This window comes from Salmo salar, chromosome ssa01, assembly GCF_905237065.1.
Source record: "Salmo salar chromosome ssa01, Ssal_v3.1, whole genome shotgun sequence".
In the NCBI taxonomy this organism is placed as follows: Eukaryota; Metazoa; Chordata; class Actinopteri; order Salmoniformes; family Salmonidae; genus Salmo; species Salmo salar.
The window spans coordinates 1025142-1049668 of NC_059442.1; the positions used below are offsets into that span (position 1 = coordinate 1025142).

Consider the following 24527-nt stretch of genomic DNA (forward strand, 5'->3'; position numbering starts at 1 on the left):
CTACCACCCCACTACCACCCCACTACCACCATTTACCACCCCACCCCACTACCACCATCTACCACCCCACTACCACCGTCTACCACCCCACTACCACCATTTACCACCCCACTACCACCCCACTACCACCATCTACCACCCCACTACCACCATTTACCACCCCACTACCATTATTTACCACCCCACACCACCATCTACCACCCCACTACCACCATCTACCACCCCTCTACCACCATCCACCACCCCACTACCACCATCTACCACCCCTCTACCACCATCCACCACCCCACCACCCTCTATCAGAGTAATAGTAGTGTAACATTTCAGTGAATCAGCGATTCGTAACGTTAATAGATTTTCTGAGTGATGCATGCTTCATTTTGATCGGGACCGATGTGAATCGTCACATCCCTACTTTAAACGTTTCATTACATACATTGTCGCTCTCTGCTTGACTTTTCCTGTCATGAAAAGACATACTGTTCAAGCACTAGCATCTCTCTCTCTTTCCCCCTCCACAGATCATACGGCAGAGTCGTCTCCCAAGCTGGCCTCCTATACATGCGAGTTCACTGACGAGTCTGGAGAGATCAACATCCCTGTGCCTCAGCCTGTCTGCATCAATGGAAGCCATGTGTACAACACCATCCTGGACCCTTGCCCGGGGAACCCCGTAGTACCCTTAGATCCTCTAGCCCTGGTGAAGAAGAACCTTCCTCTTTCCCAATCCCTCCAGAACCTCAGCCAGCGGAGAGAGGAGCTCCCTGTCCTCCTCCCTAAAGGTCCCGCTGCGGACGGCCGGCGCTGGTCTTTTGACAAGGCAGGGGAGGAGGAGAAGGTGGTCATCGCAGCGGCCCTGGAGCAGGCTGGCCAGGGGATGGGCGAGGGGGCCAGGGAGGAGTCAGACAGAGACAGCCAGGGGAGGAAACGGAGCAGGGACTGTCTGGATGAGTCTGAACAGGCCTCGAACTCTGACTCTGGCCCAGGCGAGAAACACAAAGGATGGTTTGGATCAAAGGACAACCATAACAAACCCAGGTGAGAAAGAATGACCACTACTGGGTGTTAACAGGTTAGAACACAGAGTGACGTAAACAGCTCAGAAAGATGGGGGGGAACCTCCACTGACAATATTATAGATGACAACTGGTTTGTCCCAAAGATGTCCACACACAACCCAGGATAAGTTTGTATCATGTTACTAGAAAACCAAAGAAAAGGATTTAAAGGATATGATATGTAAGGGATGGTTAGCCTTATTAGACTGTTGACAACTGGTTGAAGTGCCAAAGGTTTCTACTCGGGGCAGGTTGGAGTCCTTGAGTCATGTTGTTGAAGTGCCAAAGGTTTCTACTCGGGGCAGGTTGGAGTCATTGAGTCATGTTGTTGAAGTGCCAAAGGTTTCTACTCGGGGCGGTTGGAGTCCTTGAGTCATGTTGTTGAAGTGCCAAAGGTTTCTACTCGGGGCAGGTTGGAGTCCTTGAGTCATGTTGTTGAAGTGCCAAAGGTTTCTACTCGGGGCAGGTTGGAGTCCTTGAGTCATGTTGTTGAAGTGCCAAAGGTTTCTACTCGGGGCAGGTTGGAGTCCTTGAGTCATGTTGTTGAAGTGCCAAAGGTTTCTACTCGGGGCAGGTTGGAGTCATTGAGTCATGTTGTTGAAGTGCCAAAGGTTTCTACTCGGGGCAGGTTGGAGTCCTTGAGTCATGTTGTTGAAGTGCCAAAGGTTTCTACTCGGGGCGGTTGGAGTCCTTGAGTCATGTTGTTGAAGTGCCAAAGGTTTCTACTCGGGGCAGGTTGGAGTCCTTGAGTCATGTTGTTGAAGTGCCAAAGGTTTCTACTCGGGGCAGGTTGGAGTCCTTGAGTCATGTTGTTGAAGTGCCAAAGGTTTCTACTCGGGGCAGGTTGGAGTCCTTGAGTCATGTTGTTGAAGTGCCAAAGGTTTCTACTCGGGGCAGGTTGGAGTCCTTGAGTCATGTTGTTGAAGTGCCAAAGGTTTCTACTCGGGGCAGGTTGGAGTCATTGAGTCATGTTGTTGAAGTGCCAAAGGTTTCTACTCGGGGCAGGTTGGAGTCATTGAGTCATGTTGTTGAAGTGCCAAAGGTTTCTACTCGGGGCAGGTTGGAGTTAGTGACCATGTTTCCATCCACAGTTTTAATGCTAGTATTCATACCATATAAAAATACATCATATCCGGCAACAGGAAGTTTTTGGTACAATTTTATAAATGCAGACAGATCAAAATGAATTATGCGAGAAATGGCAGTGGAAATGCCTTTATGCACAAATATTGAAGTCAACTTGGGAGTTACGTAAAGTTTCAGCATAATGCACAGCCATGTCACAAGGATCTGTACACAATTCCTGGAAGTTGAAAATGTCCCAGTTCTTCCATGGCCTGCATACTCACCAGACATGTCACCCATTGAGCATGTTTGGGATGCTCTGGATCGACGTGTACGACAGCGTGTTTCCAGTTCCTGCCAATATCCAGTAACTTCACACAGCCATTGAAGAGGAGTGGGACCAACATTCCACAGGCCACAATCAACAGCCTGATCAACTCAATGTGAAGGAGATGTGTCGCGCTGCATGAGACAAATGGTGGTCACACCAGATACTGACTGGTTTTCTGATCCACACCCCTACCTTTTTTTATATGTGATGAACAGATGCATATCTGTAATCAGTCATTTGAAATCCATAGATTAGAGCCTAATGAATTTATTTCAATTGACTGATTTCCTTCTATGAACTGTAACTCAGTAAAATATTTGAAATTGTTGCATATTGCGCTGATGTTTTTGTGTGAAAATCTGCTGCTGATGGAGCTCATGAGCTGGGCCTCTCTGAGCTGGGCCTCTCTGAGCTGGGCCTCTCTGAGCTGGGCCTCTCTGAGCTGGGCCTCTCTGAGCTGGGCCTCTCTGAGCTGGATCCATCTAAACTGGTATGTGTCTATTGTGTATGTAGACACCTGGGCCTTGAGGGAGACTGGACCTCTACCTGGGCCATGAGGGAGACATTACTGAGTACCACTCTCCATATTTTCAAGCATAGTGGTGGCTGCATCATGTTATGGGTATGCTTGTAAATCATTAATGACTTGGGAGTTTTTCAGGATAAAAAATAAACAGAATGGAGCTAAGTACAGGCAAAATCCTAGAGGAGAACCTGGTTCAGTCTGCTCTCCACCAGCCACTGGGGGATGAATTCACCTTTCAGCAGGACAATAACCTAAAACACCAGACCAAATCTACACTTGATATGCTTACCAAGAAGACAGTGGCCTAGTTACAGTTCTGACATAAATCTACTTGATAATCTATGGCAACACATGAACATAGCAATGATCAACGACCAATGTGACAGAATGTGAAGAATTTTGAAAAGAATAATGGTCAAATGTTGCACAATCCAGGTGTTTAAAGCTCTTAGAGAATTACCCAGAAACACCCACAGCTGTAATCGCTGCCAAAGGTGCTTCTACAACCGGTTGATCGTGATAGACTGGTCGATCTCCCAAGGCATTCCTAGTCAGTCACCAAACATTTCTGTTAAAACAACAACAACGATAAAGCCTCGCGTTATCACGAAGGTAGAACTCCGCCTACCCGGCAGGCCCAGAGAGCCAATCAGAGGTCAGATCACCGTGTCAACAGTTTCCTCGCACCAATAGAAAGAAGCCTCGAACACACAGCCAATCAGAGGTCAGATCACCGTGTCAACAGTTTCCTCACACCAATAGAAAGAAGCCTCGAACACACAGCCAATCAGAGGTCAGATCACCGTGTCAACAGTTTCCTCACACCAATAGAAAGAAGCCTCGAACACACAGCCAATCAGAGGTCAGATCACCGTGTCAACAGTTTCCTCACACCAATAGAAAGAAGCCTCGAACACACAGCCAATCAGAGGTCAGATCACCGTGTCAACAGTTTCCTCACACCAATAGAAAGAAGCCTCGAACACACAGCCAATCAGAGGTCAGATCACCGTGTCAACAGTTTCCTCACACCAATAGAAAGAAGCCTCGAACACACAGCCAATCAGAGGTCAGATCACCGTGTCAACAGTTTCATCACACCAATAGACTGTAAAAATAAGCCTTGGAACGCACAGCAAAGTTGTTATTGTCGGAATTTCTAAACTTTTAAAACCACGACTAGAGAGACTCAATGAATACAGCAAAGAGCTGCTGTTTTTATGAGTAAGTTCATGTTTAAGTTGTTTTTCAGCACTGTCAACACTTTGTTCAACACTTTATTTATAAGAATGTATGTTTTCCCCTGAATGAGCATCGAAAAGTTTTTCGATAATCTAGCGTTATTAAACTCAGCAAAAAAAGGAACGTCCCTTTTTCAGAAGAAATCTTTTTTTTCAAAGATAATTCGTAAAAATCAACAACAAAAATATCCATTACAATGAAGATCTGTGAAGTGATTTTGATTTTTACGAATGATCTTTGAAAGACAGGGTCCTGAAAAAGGGACGTTCCTTTTTTTGCTGAGTTTAATAACGCTAGATTATCTAAACACTTTTCTGGGTAAGACACTGTTTCCCATGCTTGTTCAATGAAACATAAACAATTAATGAACATGCACCTGTGGAACGGTCGTTAAGACACTAACAGCTTACAGACGGTAGGCAATTAAGGTCACAGTTCTGAAAACTTAGGACACTAAAGAGGCCTTTCTACCGACTCTGAAAAACACCAAAAGAAAGATGCCCAGGGTCCCTGCACATCTGCGTGAACGTGCCTTAGGCATGCTGCAAGGAGGCATGAGGACTGCAGATGTGGCCAGGGCAATAAATTGCAATGTCCGTACTGTGAGGCGCCTAAGACAGCGCTACAGGGAGACAGGACGGACAGCTGATTGTCCTCACAGTGGCAGACCACGTGTAACAACACCTGCACAGGATCGGTACATTCGAACATCACACCTGCGGGACAGGTACAGGATGGCAACAACAACTGCCCGAGTTACACCAGGAACGCACAATCCCTCCATCAGTGCTCAGACTGTCCGCAATAGGCTGAGAGAGGCTGGACTGAGGGCTTGTAGGCCTGTTGTAAGGCAGGTCCTCACCAGACATCACCGGCAACAACATTGCCAATGGGCACAAATCCACCGTCACTGGACCGTGCTCTTCACTGACGACTCGCGGTTTTGTCTCACCAGGGGTGATGGTCGGATTCGCGTTTATCAAATCAAATTTATTTGTCACATACACATGGTTAGCAGGTGTTAATGCAAGTTTTCGGGAAATACCCAAAATTATTCAAAGCGATCAAGGTTCCAACTTCACTTCTCACGTATATTTTCACAGGTGTTACGCCAACTTCGCATCAGACACAATCTTGCGACCGCATATCATATCATACACAGAGTCAGGGAGCCCTGGGACGGTTCCATCAGACCTTGAAGTCGTCGTTGCTTACTGGACTGAGTTGGACCGAGACTGGACGGAGGCTCTTGCCCTGATCTGGGCTCTACAACACTTCGGGTGTAGTACCTCCTAGTTGTGTATATACTGATCATAACCCACTCACATTTTTTTTACACTCGTTGCAGTGTCCTGAACCAGAGGTTGATGCGGTGGTACCTTCAAGCTTTTCCCCTCGAGATTCGTCATACTAAAGGGGGTGGACGATGTTTTGGCGGATTCGTCGTCCCGTGTGCCGTTTCCTAAGTCGTCCTGTTTTAATACTGTGTTGTCTGTTCTCCGACAATTTGGTCTCTCTCTCTCTTGGTCTCTCTCTCTCTTCCTCTCTTTTTCTTAATTTGCGTCCAGGCGCCATGGTTACTAAAGCTGGTGTTGTGGGTTAAGCGGTGGACCTGTGTGGTTGGCTGTCTAGGGAGTGCAAGTACATTTCTATTGTTTATTGCGTGTGTTTATTAAAACATTTTTGGTTTTGTTTTTCGAGGACATGGGAGGTCCCCGTTTTTATGGGTGGTGGTGTGACGGTCCCTCCCTGCTCTGTCTACTGGGTTTTGCTGTGCTGACTTCCTGCGGGAGATTGGTGGGTGGGCGGAGCTGGGAGAGTGGTCAGTGCTGATTGGGTACACCTGTGAAAGCTCAGCTGTGGCATAAAGCCACTGTTCCCCCCCCCCCATTCAGCAAGAGATTCCTCTCTCCATGCATACCTTTGGTTGTTTCGTTGTGGCTTTGGCAGTTGACACCTAATTTAGTGACCTTCATGCCTCATCTGATTATTGTTGTGAGTGTTTTACTTTATTTATGGAAGAAATTCATTTACTCAGTGTGGGGTTTCCCATTGTTACAATCTTGAGACAGGTTGTAACAGACCCCCACCACTGAAATCTCCTCATATGCTACATATGAATCGTCTGTAGAAAGCACAGAGTGCTGATCTGGGGTCAGGTCGTCCCCCCCCTCCACTCTCCATATAAGGAACTGATCCCATGATGTCATCACTCTGAGACTGTGGATATGTCCCCTGGTTTCATAATGGGTTTGAAGCCTACTAACCCTTCCTGTATACTGAGCATGACGGCCCCAGATCACAGAAATGGAATGTTATTCTTTTTCATGCTCTTTTCTCTGGATATGGATTTTCTGACCTTGAACTGAAGCACAAGAATAGCAATGTTTTTACGGTTTATAAATACTTTCCTAAACCTAATAAATACAATATAAATATAGGCCAAAACACACATCACAACAAGAGAGACACAGCACTACACAGAGACCTAAGACGACAACATAGCAAGGCAGAAACACATGACAACACAGCATGGTAGCAACACAACATGACAACAACATGGTAAAAACACAACATGACAACACAGCATGGTAGAAACACAACATGACAACAACATGGTAGAAACACAACATGACATCACAGCATGGTAGAAACACAACATGACAACAACATGGTAGCAACACAACATGACAACACAACATGGTAGAAACACAACATGACAACAACATGGTAGAAACACAACATGACAACAACATGGTAGAAACACAACATGACAACACAACATGGTAGCAACACAACATGACAACAACATGGTAAAAACACAACATGACATCACAGCATGGTAGAAACACAACATGACAACACAGCATGGTAGAAACACAACATGACAACACAGCATGGTAGAAACACAACATGACAACACAGCATGGTAGAAACACAACATGACAACAACATGGTAGAAACACAACATGACAACACAACATGGTAGCAACACAACATGACAACACAACATGGTAGCAACACAACATGACAACACAGCATGGTAGAAACACAACATGACAACACAGCATGGTAGAAACACAACATGACAACACAGCATGGTAGAAACACAACATGACAACACAGCATGGTAGAAACACAACATGACAACACAGCATGGTAGAAACACAACATGACAACACAGCATGGTAGCAACACAACATGACAACACAGCATGGTAGAAACACAACATGACAACACAGCATGGTAGCAACACAACATGACAACACAGCATGGTAGAAACACAGCATGGTAGCAACACAGCATGGTAGAAACACAGCATGGTAGCAACACAGCATGGTAGAAACACAGCATGGTAGAAACACAGCATGGTAGAAACACAGCATGGTAGAAACACAACATGACAACACAGCATGGTAGAAACACAACATGACAACACAGCATGGTAGAAACACAACATGACAACACAGCATGGTAGCAACACAACATGACAACACAGCATGGTAGAAACACAACATGACAACACAGCATGGTAGAAACACAGCATGGTAGAAACACAACATGACAACACAGCATGGTAGAAACACAACATGACAACACAGCATGGTAGCAGCACAACATGACAACAACATGGTAGAAACACAACATGACAACACAGCATGGTAGCCACACAACATGACAACAACATGGTAGAAACACAACATGACAACACAGCATGGTAGCCACACAACATGACAACAACATGGTAGAAACACATGGTAGCATCACAAAACATGGTACAAACGTTATTGGGCACAGACAACAGCACAAAGGTCAAGAAGGTAGAGACAACAATACATCACGCAAAGCAGCCACAACTGTCAGTAAGAGTCTCCATGATTTGAGTCTTTGAATGAAGAGATGGAGATAAAACTGTCCAGTTTGAGTGTTTGTTGCAGCTCGTTCCAGTCGCTAGCTGCAGAGAACTGAAAAGAGGAGCGTCCCAGGGATGTGTGTTGCTTTGGGAACCTTTAACAGAATGTGACTGTCAGAACGGGTGTTGTATGTGGAGGATGAGGGCTGCAGTAGATATCTCAGATAGGGGGGAGTAAAAACCGTCATTGCTTTATTTACATGGCTTTTTTAAATTGATCTCAGAACCCGTTCTCTCCATGTAATCTAGTCTGTCGACAACATTAAAAGGTGTGCAGTATTTTAAAAGGATGGCTTCAGATATTTAAAGGGATGGCTTCAGATATTTAAAGGGATGGCTTCAGATATTTAAAGGGATGGCTTCAGATATTTAAAGGGATGGCTTCAGATATTTAAAGGGATGGCTTCAGATAAATGTACTGAAAACCCTATTGAATTAAAAACTCCACGAGAAAACCTGTTGGCCAGCAAGTGGGAGGGTTTTCAGCAGTTGAATTACGTTTATTCAGAGCGTTGCAACGAAACCACGCCTGCAAAACCTGTTATAAGCACCTGCATCAGGTGAGTCTGAACACCAAATATTGAGAAGTGCGTAGGAAAGGCGTAAATTCCTGAAGCGGTTCCTAATGAGGTGTGTACTTTTTGTAAGACCTGTTTATAATACAACGAAGGTTCAGACGGATGAGGGTCCTGTATGTTTGGACTCCCATCAGAGTCCGATCTGGCACCAGGCTACAAACGGGTCTACGACTACACATCCCCATGTTCTCCAGTACGGTGGTAGTGGTACCGCTCAGTCATGGTGCATCATCTCTCAGGCTAAACATTACGTCATCTGTCTTTCGCTCAACATCTTGTCACAGGACTGGAGTTAAAAGCCAGACTGACTTTGATTAAAGGGGTTGAGGTACAGGACAGGTATGGGGGACATTGAAAGCTATTCAGTTTTACTACATCAGGCCGACCACTGGTTGGTTTAGTCTGTCGGGGGATAATGCCTCAGAGTTTTACATGCTAAGGAATGACCTTTTTATTTAATAATTTTTAAATTCAGAATTCAAGGTATTATCCACTCAACATTTGCAGTTGATTTGGTGTACCACTGACAATGTCCAGTACAACTGCAGGTCTGAGGTTAGCCTTGTAAACAAACATCACTAATCGAGAGGACTGTGTGTGCCTTCCTTTCACAGCCCGGTGGTGTCACCTAGCTCAGGCCCTCACCTCACTCCCCATACCCCTAGTCTCACCCCTCTTACCCCTGGTCTCACTCCCCATACCCCTAGTCTCACCCCTCTTACCCCTGGTCTCACCCCCCATACCCCTGGTCTGCTGTCCTGGGGCCCCCCTCACCTCCCTGTAGATCCTAACTCACTGGGCACCTCACTCCGTCACACTAACCCCTTCAGCCCGTCTCCTCCCACAATGTCTCCCTCCAACCCGTTCCTCTCTCTCCTCCAGTGTAACCCTTTCTATGAGGAACTCTTAGCTGACCGAGCTCTAAACCTTAACTCTGCCCAGCCCCATCTGCCCCCCTGTTGTTCTAGCTTCACCTCCCGTATCTCAGTAGCACCGCAAACCTGGTCTACCAACCCTAACCCCGTACCCATCCTGCCCCTAACACAAGACTGCACTAACACTGGTATGAAGGAACAAAGACCCTTCCTAAAACCTCCTCCAGAAGAGAAGAGTGCCAACACTAAGGACAAAGAAGAAGAAGCAGCAACAGTCAAAACTAGCCAGAGATCGCTCCCTCCGCTCCCGAAGACTGAGAGGATGTCCTCTGCTGACACTCCCCTCTGTGAGGAAGACATGTCCTACACTAAGGCTGAGAAGATGTCCTCTGCTAACTCTCCCCTCTGTGAGGAAGACATGTCCTACACTAAGGCTGAGAAGATGTCCTCTGCTAACTCTCCCCTCTGTGAGGAAGACATGTCCTACACTAAGGCTGAGACGATGTCCTCTGCTAACACTCCCCTCTGTGAGGAAGACATGTCCTACACTAAGGCTGAGAAGATGTCCTCTGCTAACTCTCCCCTCTGTGAGGAAGACATGTCCTACACTAAGGCTGAGAAGATGTCCTCTGCTAACACTCCCCTCTGTGAGGAAGACATGTCCTACACTAAGGCTGAGAAGATGTCCTCTGCTGACACTCCCCTCTGTGAGGAAGACATGTCCTACACTAAGGCTGAGAGGATGTCCTCTGCTGACACTCCCCTCTGTGAGGAAGACATGTCCTACACTAAGGCTGAGAAGATGTCCTCTGCTGACACTCCCCTCTGTGAGGAAGACATGTCCTACACTAAGGCTGAGACGATGTCCTCTGCTGACACTCCCCTCTGTGAGGAAGACATGTCCTACACTAAGGCTGAGAAGATGTCCTCTGCTGACACTCCCCTCTGTGAGGAAGACATGTCCTACACTAAGGCTGAGAAGATGTCCTCTGCTGACACTCCCCTCTGTGAGGAAGACATGTCCTACACTAAGGCTGAGAAGATGTCCTCTGCTAACTCTCCCCTCTGTGAGGAAGACATGTCCTACACTAAGGCTGAGACGATGTCCTCTGCTAACACTCCCCTCTGTGAGGAAGACATGTCCTACACTAAGGCTGAGACTGCATCATTCCACTCTGCCACTGGCTCAGACAACATGGCTGCTTTAGACTTGATGGGGGAGTTCTCTGACGATCGATGCTGGGCCGCTCTTGATGATGTCATCCAGTCGGACACATTAGATCGAGCCACGTCCCACCTGGGAGCCATGCGTGTTGATAAAGAGAAGACCACTTCCTCTGAAGCAAGGATAGACTGGCCAATCGGCATGGACTTAAAATCATATAACTCAGCAGAACTTTCCGATGCACTTCTACACTCTTTCAGCTCTCAAGCTCACAGTCCACTAAAAACATTTCAGTCCAGTACTGGGACATCTAGTGGTGAGAAGGTCAATGAAGACATTGAGGATTACAAATCAGAGGACCAATACTCAGAACACCCTCGTGTGGAGTCCGTTGTAGTCCAACGGTCCCTCTCAGAGGGCACAAGTATGAACAGCGTTGAGGACCTGACTCCATCGTTCGGCAGCGACCCCGGCGTTGTAACCCTGGGGTCGTTGTCCTTTGTCCAGCAGCATGACACTTCTGACCTCCTCGCAGCCTCCTCCTTCTTCTTCTCCGCTCCTTCCTCTCTAACTGCTGAAAGTAACACCTCTTCCTGTCCAGCTCTCTCCTCTCTCCCTGCCCCGCCCCCTGCTACTGTGAGGTCATCGGTAAGCACTGTCTCGGCCGCACCCCTTTTCTCCACTGCGCAGCCAGTGATTGGTGCGTCGCATGCTGGCATGCCCCAGGAGACGCATCCGCCAGCCAATCAGCAGATCAGGTGAGGTCACATGTTTACTGGGAAGTTGGGGGGGGGTGTGTCTCAACAGGGCCTCAGCTTCTTCTTCTTCTCTCAGCGACTGCCACAGTTGATGCAACGATGAGCCCTCTATTTATCTCTATGGCAACTGACTATCTGCTGTTCCCTCCCGCTGCTTCCACTGCCTCTCCTCTGCAACCTGTCTTCGGGTTCTTCGTTTTCTTCCGTGTGAAAATCTTCTCCTCTATTTGTCAACACACACCAGACTCCTGTGTTTCTTGTCTCTTTGGTCAGTGTGATGGGCCCCCCCCCAATGAAAGGTAGTATAGAGCCCTTTATGTGTTTGTTACACGAGGGCGACACGCGCAAGTTGGTGGCAGAACAAGTGGGAGTTATTCTGTAGAAAGCCAGCAAAAAAAAGCCTATGTTTACATGTTGCTTATGAGTGCATTTCACACTACTTTTGGATTATGATTTGGATTTTAAGACTCGTATGAATGTCCTACTTAATGTAATGTTTGTGTCATCATCGCAAATCAACTGCATTATACTTAAAATACACTTCAACCAGTAAAATGGCTCTTCGGCTAGCTTTTGCTACACCCTACATCAATGAGCGTTAGCATTATAGCTAATAACTGCTGCGTCCAAAATGAATTATTTTGCAAAGATCACAACCAAGTATAATCTTAGAGACCTGTTCAAGCAAGAATAAAAACATCATTGTAAGCGTATGAGAACCCCCCCCAAAATTATTTTGTTTAGAAGTAATAACGTAAATCTAACGGGGGAGTACTGGAGGACAGGTCCCAATAACAGCTAGGAGGGGGGGGGTACTGGAGGACAGGTCCCAATAACAGCTAGGAGGGGGGAGTACTGGAGGACAGGTCCCAATAACAGCTAGGAGGGGGGAGTACTGGAGGACAGGTCCCAATAACAGCTAGGAGGGGGGGAGTACTGGAGGACAGGTCCCAATAACAGCTAGGAGGGGGGGAGTACTGGAGGACAGGTCCCAATAACAGCTAGGAGGGGGGAGTACTGGAGGACAGGTCCCAATAACAGCTAGGAGGGGGGGAGTACTGGAGGACAGGTCCCAATAACAGCTAGGAGGGGGGAGTACTGGAGGACAGGTCCCAATAACAGCTAGGAGGGGGAGTACTGGAGGACAGGTCCCAATAACAGCTAGGAGGGGGGAGTACTGGAGGACAGGTCCCAATAACAGCTAGGAGGGGGGGAGTACTGGAGGACAGGTCACAATAACAGCTAGGAGGGGGGGAGTACTGGAGGACAGGTCCCAATAACAGCTAGGAGGGGGGAGTACTGGAGGACAGGTCCCAGTAACAGCTAGGAGGGGGGGGAGTACTGGAGGACAGGTCCCAATAACAGCTAGGAGGGGGGGAGTACTGGAGGACAGGTGCCAATAACAGCTAGGAGGGGGGGAGTACTGGAGGACAGGTCCCAATAACAGCTAGGAGGGGGGAGTACTGGAGGACAGGTCCCAATAACAGCTAGGAGGGGGGAGTACTGGAGGACAGGTCCCAATAACAGCTAGGAGGGGGGGAGTACTGGAGGACAGGTCCCAATAACAGCTAGGAGGGGGGGAGTACTGGAGGACAGGTCCCAATAACAGCTAGGAGGGGGGAGTACTGGAGGACAGGTCCCAGTAACAGCTAGGAGGGGGGGAGTACTGGAGGACAGGTCCCAATAACAGCTAGGAGGGGGGGAGTACTGGAGGACAGGTCCCAATAACAGCTAGGAGGGGGGAGTACTGGAGGACAGGTCCCAATAACAGCTAGGAGGGGGGGAGTACTGGAGGACAGGTCCCAATAACAGCTAGGAGGGGGGGAGTACTGGCGGACAGGTCCCAATAACAGCTAGGAGGGGGGAGTACTGGAGAACAGGTCCCAATAACAGCTAGGAGGGGGGAGTACTGGAGGACAGGTCCCAATAACAGCTAGGAGGGGGGGGAGTACTGGAGGACAGGTCCCAATAACAGCTAGGAGGGGGGGTACTGGAGGACAGGTCCCAATAACAGCTAGGAGGGGGGAGTACTGGAGGACAGGTCACAATAACAGCTAGGAGGGGGGAGTACTGGAGGACAGGTCCCAATAACAGCTAGGAGGGGGGAGTACTGGAGGACAGGTCCCAATAACAGCTAGGAGGGGGGAGTACTGGAGGACAGGTCCCAATAACAGCTAGGAGGGGGGAGTACTGGAGGACAGGTCCCAATAACAGCTAGGAGGGGGGAGTACTGGAGGACAGGTCCCAATAACAGCTAGGAGGGGGGAGTACTGGAGGACAGGTCCCAGTAACAGCTAGGAGGGGGGAGTACTGGAGGACAGGTCCCAATAACAGCTAGGAGGGGGGGGAGTACTGGAGGACAGGTCCCAGTAACAGCTAGGAGGGGGGAGTACTGGAGGACAGGTCCCAGTAACAGCTAGGAGGGGGGGAGTACTGGAGGACAGGTCCCAATAACAGCTAGGAGGGGGGAGTACTGGAGGACAGGTCCCAGTAACAGCTAGGAGGGGGGAGTACTGGAGGACAGGTCCCAGTAACAGCTAGGAGGGGGGGAGTACTGGAGGACAGGTCCCAATAACAGCTAGGAGGGGGGAGTACTGGAGGACAGGTCCCAGTAACAGCTAGGAGGGGGGAGTACTGGAGGACAGGTCCCAGTAACAGCTAGGAGGGGGGAGTACTGGAGGACAGGTCCCAATAACAGCTAGGAGGGGGGAGTACTGGAGGACAGGTCCCAATAACAGCTAGGAGGGGGGGAGTACTGGAGGACAGGTCCCAATAACAGCTAGGAGGGGGGGGAGTACTGGAGGACAGGTCCCAGTAACAGCTAGGAGGGGGGGAGTACTGGAGGACAGGTCCCAGTAACAGCTAGGAGGGGGGAGTACTGGAGGACAGGTCCCAATAACAGCTAGGAGTGGGGGAGTACTGGAGGACAGGTCCCAGTAACAGCTAGGAGGGGGGGAGTACTGGAGGACAGGTCCCAATAACAGCTAGGAGGGGGGGAGTACTGGAGGACAGGTCCCAATAACAGCTAGGATTGGGGAGTACTGGAGGACAGATCCCAGTAACAGCTAGGAGGGGGGAGTACTGGAGGACAGGTCCCAATAACAGCTAGGAGGGGGGAGTACTGGAGGACAGGTCCCAATAACAGCTAGGAGGGGGAGTACTGGAGGACAGGTCCCAATAACAGCTAGGAGGGGGGGAGTACTGGAGGACAGGTCCCAGTAACAGCTAGGAGGGGGGAGTACTGGAGGACAGGTCCCAGTAACAGCTAGGAGGGGGGGAGTACTGGAGGACAGGTCCCAATAACAGCTAGGAGGGGGGGAGTACTGGAGGACAGGTCCCAATAACAGCTAGGAGGGGGGGAGTACTGGAGGACAGGTCCCAATAACAGCTAGGAGGGGGGGAGTACTGGAGGACAGGTCCCAATAACAGCTAGGAGGGGGGGAGTACTGGAGGACAGGTCCCAATAACAGCTAGGAGGGGGGAGTACTGGAGGACAGGTCCCAATAACAGCTAGGAGGGGGGGAGTACTGGAGGACAGGTCCCAATAACAGCTAGGAGGGGGGGAGTACTGGAGGACAGGTCCCAATAACAGCTAGGAGGGGGGAGTACTGGAGGACAGGTCCCAATAACAGCTAGGAGGGGGGAGTACTGGAGGACAGGTCCCAATAACAGCTAGGAGGGGGGAGTACTGGAGGACAGGTCCCAATAACAGCTAGGAGGGGGGGAGTACTGGAGGACAGGTCCCAATAACTGCTAGGAGGGGGAGTACTGGAGGACAGCTCCCAATAACAGCTAGGAGGGGGGGGAGTACTGGAGGACAGGTCCCAATAACAGCAAGGAGGGGGGGAGTACTGGAGGACAGGTCCCAGTAACAGCTAGGAGGGGGGGAGTACTGGAGGACAGGTCCCAGTAACAGCTAGGAGGGGGGGGAGTACTGGAGGACAGGTCCCAGTAACAGCTAGGAGGGGGGAGTACTGGAGGACAGGTCCCAGTAACAGCTAGGAGGGGGGGAGTACTGGAGGACAGGTCCCAATAACAGCTAGGAGGGGGAGTACTGGAGGACAGGTCCCAATAACAGCTAGGAGGGGGGAGTACTGGAGGACAGGTCCCAATAACAGCTAGGAGGGGGGGAGTACTGGAGGACAGGTCCCAATAACAGCTAGGAGGGGGGGAGTACTGGAGGACAGGTCCCAATAACAGCTAGGAGGGGCGGAGTACTGGAGGACAGGTCCCAATAACAGCTAGGAGGGGGGAGTACTGGAGGACAGGTCCCAATAACAGCTAGGAGGGGGGGAGTACTGGAGGACAGGTCCCAATAACAGCTAGGAGGGGGGGGAGTACTGGAGGACAGGTCCCAATAACAGCTAGGAGGGGGGGAGTACTGGAGGACAGGTCCCAATAACAGCTAGGGGGGGGAGTACTGGAGGACAGGTCCCAGTAACAGCTAGGAGGGGGGAGTACTGGAGGACAGGTCCCAGTAACAGCTAGGAGGGGGGAGTACTGGAGGACAGGTCCCAATAACAGCTAGGAGGGGGGAGTACTGGAGGACAGCTCCCAATAACAGCTAGGAGGGGGGAGTACTGGAGGACAGGTCCCAATAACAGCAAGGAGGGGGGAGTACTGGAGGACAGGTCCCAGTAACAGCTAGGAGGGGGGAGTACTGGAGGACAGGTCCCAGTAACAGCTAGGAGGGGGGGAGTACTGGAGGACAGGTCCCAGTAACAGCTAGGAGGGGGGGAGTACTGGAGGACAGGTCCCAGTAACAGCTAGGAGGGGGGGAGTACTGGAGGACAGGTCCCAATAACAGCTAGGAGGGGGAGTACTGGAGGACAGGTCCCAATAACAGCTAGGAGGGGGGGAGTACTGGAGGACAGGTCCCAATAACAGCTAGGAGGGGGGAGTACTGGAGGACAGGTCCCAATAACAGCTAGGAGGGGGGGAGTACTGGAGGACAGGTCCCAATAACAGCTAGGAGGGGGGGAGTACTGGAGGACAGGTCCCAATAACAGCTAGGAGGGGGGGAGTACTGGAGGACAGGTCCCAATAACAGCTAGGAGGGGGGGAGTACTGGAGGACAGGTCCCAGTAACAGCTAGGAGGGGGGGAGTACTGGAGGACAGGTCCCAATAACAGCTAGGAGGGGGGAGTACTGGAGGACAGGTCCCAATAACAGCTAGGAGGGGGGGAGTACTGGAGGACAGGTCCCAATAACAGCTAGGAGGGGGGGGAGTACTGGAGGACAGGTCCCAGTAACAGCTAGGAGGGGGGGAGTACTGGAGGACAGGTCCCAATAACAGCTAGGAGGGGGGGAGTACTGGAGGACAGGTCCCAATAACAGCTAGGAGGGGGGGAGTACTGGAGGACAGGTCCCAATAACAGCTAGGAGGGGGGGAGTACTGGAGGACAGGTCCCAATAACAGCTAGGAGGGGGGAGTACTGGAGGACAGGTCCCAATAACAGCTAGGAGGGGGGGAGTACTGGAGGACAGGTCCCAATAACAGCTAGGAGGGGGGAGTACTGGAGGACAGGTCCCAATAACAGCTAGGAGGGGGGGAGTACTGGAGGACAGGTCCCAATAACAGCTAGGAGGGGGGGAGTACTGGAGGACAGGTCCCAATAACAGCTAGGAGGGGGGAGTACTGGAGGACAGGTCCCAATAACAGCTAGGAGGGGGGGAGTACTGGAGGACAGGTCCCAATAACAGCTAGGGGGGGGGGAGTACTGGAGGACAGGTCCCAATAACAGCTAGGGGGGGGGAGTACTGGAGGACAGGTCCCAATAACAGCTAGGGGGGGAGTACTGGAGGACAGGTCCCAATAACAGCTAGGAGGGGGGGAGTACTGGAGGACAGGTCCCAATAACAGCTAGGAGGGGGGGAGTACTGGAGGACAGGTCCCAATAACAGCAAGGAGGGGGGGAGTACTGGAGGACAGGTCCCAGTAACAGCTAGGAGGGGGGAGTACTGGAGGACAGGTCCCAGTAACAGCTAGGAGGGGGGGAGTACTGGAGGACAGGTCCCAGTAACAGCTAGGAGGGGGGAGTACTGGAGGACAGGTCCCAGTAACAGCTAGGAGGGGGGAGTACTGGAGGACAGGTCCCAATAACAGCTAGGAGGGGGGAGTACTGGAGGACAGGTCCCAATAACAGCTAGGAGGGGGGGAGTACTGGAGGACAGGTCCCAATAACAGCTAGGAGGGGGGGAGTACTGGAGGACAGGTCCCAATAACAGCTAGGAGGGGGGAGTACTGGAGGACAGGTCCCAATAACAGCTAGGAGGGGGGAGTACTGGAGGACAGGTCCCAATAACAGCTAGGAGGGGGGAGTACTGGAGGACAGGTCCCAATAACAGCTAGGGGGGGGGAGTACTGGAGGACAGGTCCCAATAACAGCTAGGGGGGGAGTACTGGAGGACAGGTCCCAATAACAGCTAGGAGGGGGGAGTACTGGAGGACAGGTCCCAATAACAGCTAGGAGGGGGGGAGTACTGGAGGACAGGTCCCAATAACAGCAAGGAGGGGGGAGTACTGGAGGACAGGTCCCAGTAACAGCTAGGAGGGGGGGAGTACTGGAGGACAGGTCCCAGTAACAGCTAGGAGGGGGGGAGTACTGGAGGACAGGTCCCAGTAACAGCTAGGAGGGGGGGAGTACTGGAGGACAGGTCCCAGTAACAGCTAGGAGGGGGGGAGTACTGGAGGACAGGTCCCAATAACAGCTAGGAGGGGGGAGTACTGGAGGACAGGTCCCAATAACAGCTAGGAGGGGGGAGTACTGGAGGACAGGTCCCAATAACAGCTAGGAGGGGGGGAGTACTGGAGGACAGGTCCCAATAACAGCTAGGAGGGGGGAGTACTGGAGGACAGGTCCCAATAACAGCTAGGAGGGGGGGAGTACTGGAGGACAGGTCCCAATAACAGCTAGGAGGGGGAGTACTGGAGGACAGGTCCCAGTAACAGCTAGGAGGGGGGGAGTACTGGAGGACAGGTCCCAGTAACAGCTAGGAGGGGGGGAGTACTGGAGGACAGGTCCCAATAACAGCTAGGAGGGGGGGAGTACTGGAGGACAGGTCCCAGTAACAGCTAGGAGGGGGGAGTACTGGAGGACAGGTCCCAGTAACAGCTAGGAGGGGGGAGTACTGGAGGACAGGTCCCAATAACAGCTTTCTCTGTGAAACTATCTTCAGTGGGTCGTCTCAAAGTGGACAGTTCAAGTCTGGAGACTAAAAGAAGGACTTAAAAAAAAAAAATAGTTCCCTTTTCCATCAGTGACTCATTTTACTGTATGTCCCTTTACAGTCCTCACCCAGTGAAGCCCCTGACCCCAGAGGAGAGGAGGAGGGCGGAACTTTCCGAGGGGCGGTCGGTGCTGGACAAACTGAAGTCCTCCATCCACCCTGGGTGGAGCAGCCAGCCCACCGAGCAGCAGCCTGAGAAGAAGAAGGTACAGCAGAGAGCTGGCACATACCACACATAAGTACAACACAGAAAGAACAAACTGAAGCAATTGGCAGTTTCTCTGTTTAACTTAATCCAACCTCTGTTTCCACTCTTTTTCTCTCTCTCTCTTTTTCTCTCTCTCTTGCTCTCTCACATGTTGTTGTTTTAACCTCTCCTCTCTCCCCCCTCTCTCTCTCATTGTTTTTACCGTGGCCTGTCTCTCTCTCTCTCTGTCTCTCTCTCTCTCTCGTTGTCTTTGCCTCTCCTCTCTCTCCCCACTCTCTCTCTCATTGTTTTTACCTCTCCTCTCTCCCCCCTCTCTCTCTCATTGTTTTTTACCTTGGCCTCTCTCTCTCTCTTTCGTTGTCTTTACCTCACGTCACTCTCCCCTCCCTCTCTCTCTCTCGTTTTTACCTCGCCTCTCTCTCTCGTTTTTACCTCGCCTCTCTCTCTTGTTTTTACCTCGCCTCTCTCTCGTTGTTTTTACCTCGCCTCTCTCTCGTTGTTTTTACCTCGCCTCTCTCTCGTTGTTTTTACCTCGCCTCTCTCTCCCCTCCGCCTCTCTTGTTGTTTTTACCTCTCTTCTCTCCCCTCCCTCTCTCTCTCGTTGTTTTTTACCTCTCCTCTCTCCCCCTCTTTCTTTCTCTCCAAGTCTCTGACTGAGGGAGCTGGGCCTTACTACCACCTGACCCACAGTGAGCTGGTCGCCCTCCTCCTCCAACGGGAGGCAGACCTACACCGGCAGAGGGCGGAGTTTGACCAACAGGGGGCGTTGCTAGCGAAGCGGGAGGCGGAGTTGAAGAAGATGAAGCCCCAGGTTAGGGATCTGGAGGACTACATAGACACGCTGCTGGTTCGCATTATGGAGCAGACTCCCACCATCCTGCAGGTCGGCACCAAGCTCAAGTGACCGATTGAGGGACTGATGGAATGGGGGGTAAATAGCACCTAGGGGGGGGGGGGGGTTGTGACGTTCCCAGGTTTTTCAGACATCCTGGTTGGAAGATTCCCGGAATATCAGGAGGGAATAAGCAGGGAATCCAGGAATACTCTTAACTGGGATTGCTGGAACACCTGAGAATTTTGTTTGCCGCAATTTTGCAACTCTGCTTGCACCTCTTTACTCTGACCTCCCTCCCCCCCTCCTCCATAACAACCTCTACTCTGACCGCCCCCATAACAACACAACAACAATTAGCTGTCTTCTTTTTAGTCTGTTCACTGCTGTACTTCTGACATAATACTGTAGCTAGAGAACACAGCACTGACAAAAGGGGATGGTTTGGAATTGACTTCACTTGTATCGGAACGTGCCGTCCCTGTTTCGAAGGGGTTTGGGTTGGAGCGGCGGTGGGTTTGGGTTGTGGTTTGTTTTCAGGTATACCCAGTTGGTATTGCGCTAAGAGACCAAAACCCAGATCACTCCGATACTGAATGACTTCCTCTTTATCACCTAGGTTACATCCAAAATGGCACCCTAGATCCTGTGTAGTGCACTACTTTTGATCAGGGACCAAAGGGAAAACCCATATAGGGCTCTGGTCAATAGTAGTGCACTATATAGGGAATAGGGTGCCATTTGGAATGCGGACCCAGTCACTTCACACAACCTAGACATTTTTGCCCTGCAGACAAGTGCACCTACAACAGTTGTCGAGCTACAAACCAAATGAGTGATAGTTCCTATCACTCATGTGTTATGGGGCTGTGTCCCTAAAAGTAGTGCACTATGTAGGGAATAGGTTGCCATTTAGGATGCAAAAATGATGTGCAAATGAAATGGAATGGGAAGTGGTTTTAGGTTCAAAAGTGTTCTTACAAAAACAAACAGGTGAATAGTTTGATCTTTGACGCGAAGTTCAGCTTGATATGCTTTTTTCTTTCATTTCTTACGTATTACAGACAGACAGACAGACAGACAGACAGACAGACAGACAGACAGACAGACAGACAGACAGACAGACAGACAGACAGACAGACAGACAGACAGACAGACAGACAGACAGACAGACAGACAGACAGAATGTGTTGATACCATCAAGATAAGTACTGTAGGTCTCAATGTTAGGCCTATTACCAGGCTAGATACTGTACTGTTTCAGATGATACTACCAGGCTAAGAAATTGAGTGGTGTGTGTAGTGCAGATAGACATGGACAGAATGTATTGATACGATCAGGTTAAGTATTGTACTGTTTCAGATAGTGTGGCAAAAATTCTGATCGCGTTTTCCAGAAATCCAGGTTGGAATATTCCGGGATTCGCGAAGGGAATAAGTAGGAAATCTGGAATCCTCCAACAAGGACTTGTGGAAAATAATAAAAATTATTTTGTTGGGAACCCCTAGATTCAGATATTACGATCAGGAAAAGTATTGTACTGTTTCAGATGTATTGTTAATACCAGGCTATGTTCTGTACAGTTTCAGATGTATTGTTAATACCAGGCTATGTTCTGTACAGTTTCAGATGTATTGTTAATACCAGGCTATGTTCTGTACTGTTTCAGATGTATTGTTAATACCAGGCTAAGAACGGTCTGGGTGACACTGCTTCTCCAACATGCTTCGTCCTTCCTTCCACTGTGCATTATTAAATCGACACGGTTTATAATAGAGACAAAATAATGCATAGAAACATGATTTATTATAGCAACAATACAATGCATAGACACATGCTGGTACTTGACTCCCCTCTGTCTGTCTCTGCCCCTGTATGTCCCCCCTCATTCCCTGCGCTTGAGCTAAAGCATGCTAATAATAATGCTGTCAGGTGTGTTACTAAAGGGATATATAACGTATCTACAGTGTATATGCCATATTGAAATGCCAAATGCTGCCTTATTGTTTTTCCTTAATGTTCCAGTTCACAGTTTGGTTCCAGAATAGCACTTCATTTCACCTAAAGGAGATTGGGACACATAAAGAAAAAGTCAAGCCATTATCCCGTGACTGTTTATTTGTCACAGGACACAACGCTTTGCTTTGTTGCAATGTTATTTATTTAGTTGTTTTAGTTCATCACACAAGAAGAAACCCCATTGTGTGCATACTAACAGGTTATGGGCAGAAACCCCATTGTGTGCATACTAACAGGTTATGAGCAGAAGAAACCCCATTGTGTGCATACTAACAGGTTATGGGCAGAAACCCCATTGTGTGCATACTAAGAGGTTATGGGCAGAAGAAACCCCATTGTGTGCATACTAACAGGTTATGGGCAGAAACCCCATTGTGTGCATACTAACAGGTTATGAGCAGAAGAAACCCCATTGTGTGCATACTAAGAGGTTATGGGCAGAAACCCCATTGTGTGCATACTAAGAGGTTATGAGCAGAAGAAACCCCATTGTGTGCATACTAAGAGGTTATGAGCAGAAGAATCCCCATTGTGTGCATACTAAGAGGTTATGGCAGAAGAAACCCCATTGTGTGCATACTAACAGGTTATGAGCAGAAGAAACCCCATTGTGTGCATACTAAGAGGTTATGAGCAGAAGAAACCCCATTGTGTGCATACTAACAGGTTATGGACAGAAACCCCATTGTGTGCATACTAAGAGGTTATGGGCAGAAACCCCAATGTGTGCATACTAAGAGTTTATGGGCAGAAACCCCATTGTGTGCATACTAAGAGGTTATGAGCAGAAGAAACCCCATTGTGTGCATACTAAGAGGTTATGAGCAGAAGAAACCCCATTGTGTGCATACTAACAGGTTATGGACAGAAACCCCATTGTGTGCATACTAAGAGTTTATGGGCAGAAACCCCATTGTGTGCATACTAAGAGGTTATGGGCAGAAACCCCATTGTGTGCATACTAAGAGGTTATGAGCAGAAGAATCCCCATTGTGTGCATACTTAGAGGTTATGAGCAGAAGAAACCCCATTGTGTGCATACTAACAGGTTATGAGCAGAAACCCCATTGTGTGCATACTAAGAGGTTATGGGCAGAAACCCCATTGTGTGCATACTAAGAGGTTATGGACAGAAACCCCATTGTGTGCATACTAAGAGGTTATGGGCAGAAACCCCATTGTGTGCATACTAAGAGGTTATGGGCAGAAACCCCATTGTGTGCATACTAAGAGGTTATGAGCAGAAACCCCATTGTGTGCATACTAAGAGGTTATGAGCAGAAGAAACCCCATTGTGTGCATACTAAGAGGTTATGGGCAGAAACCCCATTGTGTGCATACTAAGAGGTTATGGGCAGAAACCCCATTGTGTGCATACTAACAGGTTATGGGCAGAAACCCCATTGTGTGCATACTAAGAGGTTATGGGCAGAAACCCCATTGTGTGCATACTAAGAGGTTATGGGCAGAAACCCCATTGTGTGCATACTAAGAGGTTATGGGCAGAAACCCCATTGTGTGCATACTAAGAGGTTATGAGCAGAAACCCCATTGTGTGCATACTAAGAGGTTATGAGCAGAAACCCCATTGTGTGCATACTAAGAGGTTATGAGCAGAAACCCCATTGTGTGCATACTAAGAGGTTATGAGCAGAAACCCCATTGTGTGCATACTAAGAGGTTATGAGCAGTGTGGAATGCCAAAAAGCCAAACCTTGATACCTAATGAACATATGGAGGTTTGATTCACTGTAATTATTGAATTATGACACCACTGTTGCTAAATGTGTTCCAGTCTGTTGAGCTGTCATTCCCTTTCCATTGTCATAGTGGAATGTTAGCACAAACGGACTGGATTTCTCCAGGCTAAACTGTTACAGCATTTCTAGATGTTCTTGCACTACCTTCCTCTTCACAAGCGTGGAAATATAATGATGGTCAGAACATACAGTGCCTTCGGAAAGTATTTAACCACCTTGACTTGTTCTACATTTTGTTGTGTTACAAAGTGGGATTAAAATGGATTTGTCATTTTTTGTCAACAATCTATACAAAGTTCCCTGTTAAAGTGGAAGAATAAAACACCAATATATCTTGATTAGTTAAGTGTTCAACCCCCTGAGTCAATACCTGTTAGAATCACCTTTAGCAGCGACTACAGCTGTGAGTCTTTCTGAGTCTCTCTAAAAGCCTTGTGTTCTAGGTTATTGTCCTGCTGAAAGGTGAATTAATCTCCCCGTGTCTGTTGGAAAGCAGACTGAACCGGGTTTTCCTCTAAGATTTTGCCTGTGTTTTAGCTCTATTCTGTACATTTTTATCCTGAAAAACTCCCCAGTCCTTATCGATGACAAGCATACCCATAACAAGATGCAGACAGCACTTTGCTTGAAAATATAAAGATTGGGACTCAGTAACGCTTTTTATTCAGAACAAAATGTTTGATTCTTTACCAATTTTTTTGCAGTATTACTTTAGTGCCTTATTGCAAACAGGATGCATGTTTTGAAATATGTTCTATTCTCTACAGGCTTCCTGTTGTTCACTCTGTCAGTTAGATTAGTATTGTGGAGTAACTACAATGTTGTTGATCCATCCTCAGTTCTCTCCTATCACAGCCATTAAACTCTTAAAATCACATTGTAGTGAAATCCCTGAGTGGTTTCCTCTTCGGTAACTAAGTTCGGAAGGACATAGCTTCATGCTCAAAGGGATATTCAATGTCTGCT

At 49.1% G+C, this 24527-nt stretch overlaps 1 protein-coding gene across 5 annotated transcripts in view; it reads left to right on the forward strand.

Annotated features, from left to right (window-relative positions):
• The window catches only part of LOC106565696 (uncharacterized), a 64273-nt gene extending 40047 nt beyond the window's left edge, over window positions 1-24226 (forward strand). For 3 of the 5 annotated variants that reach the window (XM_045704379.1, XM_045704322.1, XM_045704352.1), the window contains exons 3-6: window positions 522-1038; window positions 9328-11511; window positions 18803-18947; window positions 19596-23492. In XM_045704379.1, the coding sequence (XP_045560335.1) occupies window positions 522-1038; window positions 9328-11511; window positions 18803-18947; window positions 19596-19853 (3104 nt within the window). In that variant the 3' untranslated portion in view covers window positions 19854-23492. Of the gene's footprint in view, window positions 1-521; window positions 1039-9327; window positions 11512-18802; window positions 18948-19595 lie in introns of all 5 variants that reach the window. The other 2 variants (XR_006761160.1, XR_006761159.1) reach the window with 2 other exon arrangements.
• Window positions 24227-24527: the final 301 nt, after the last annotated feature.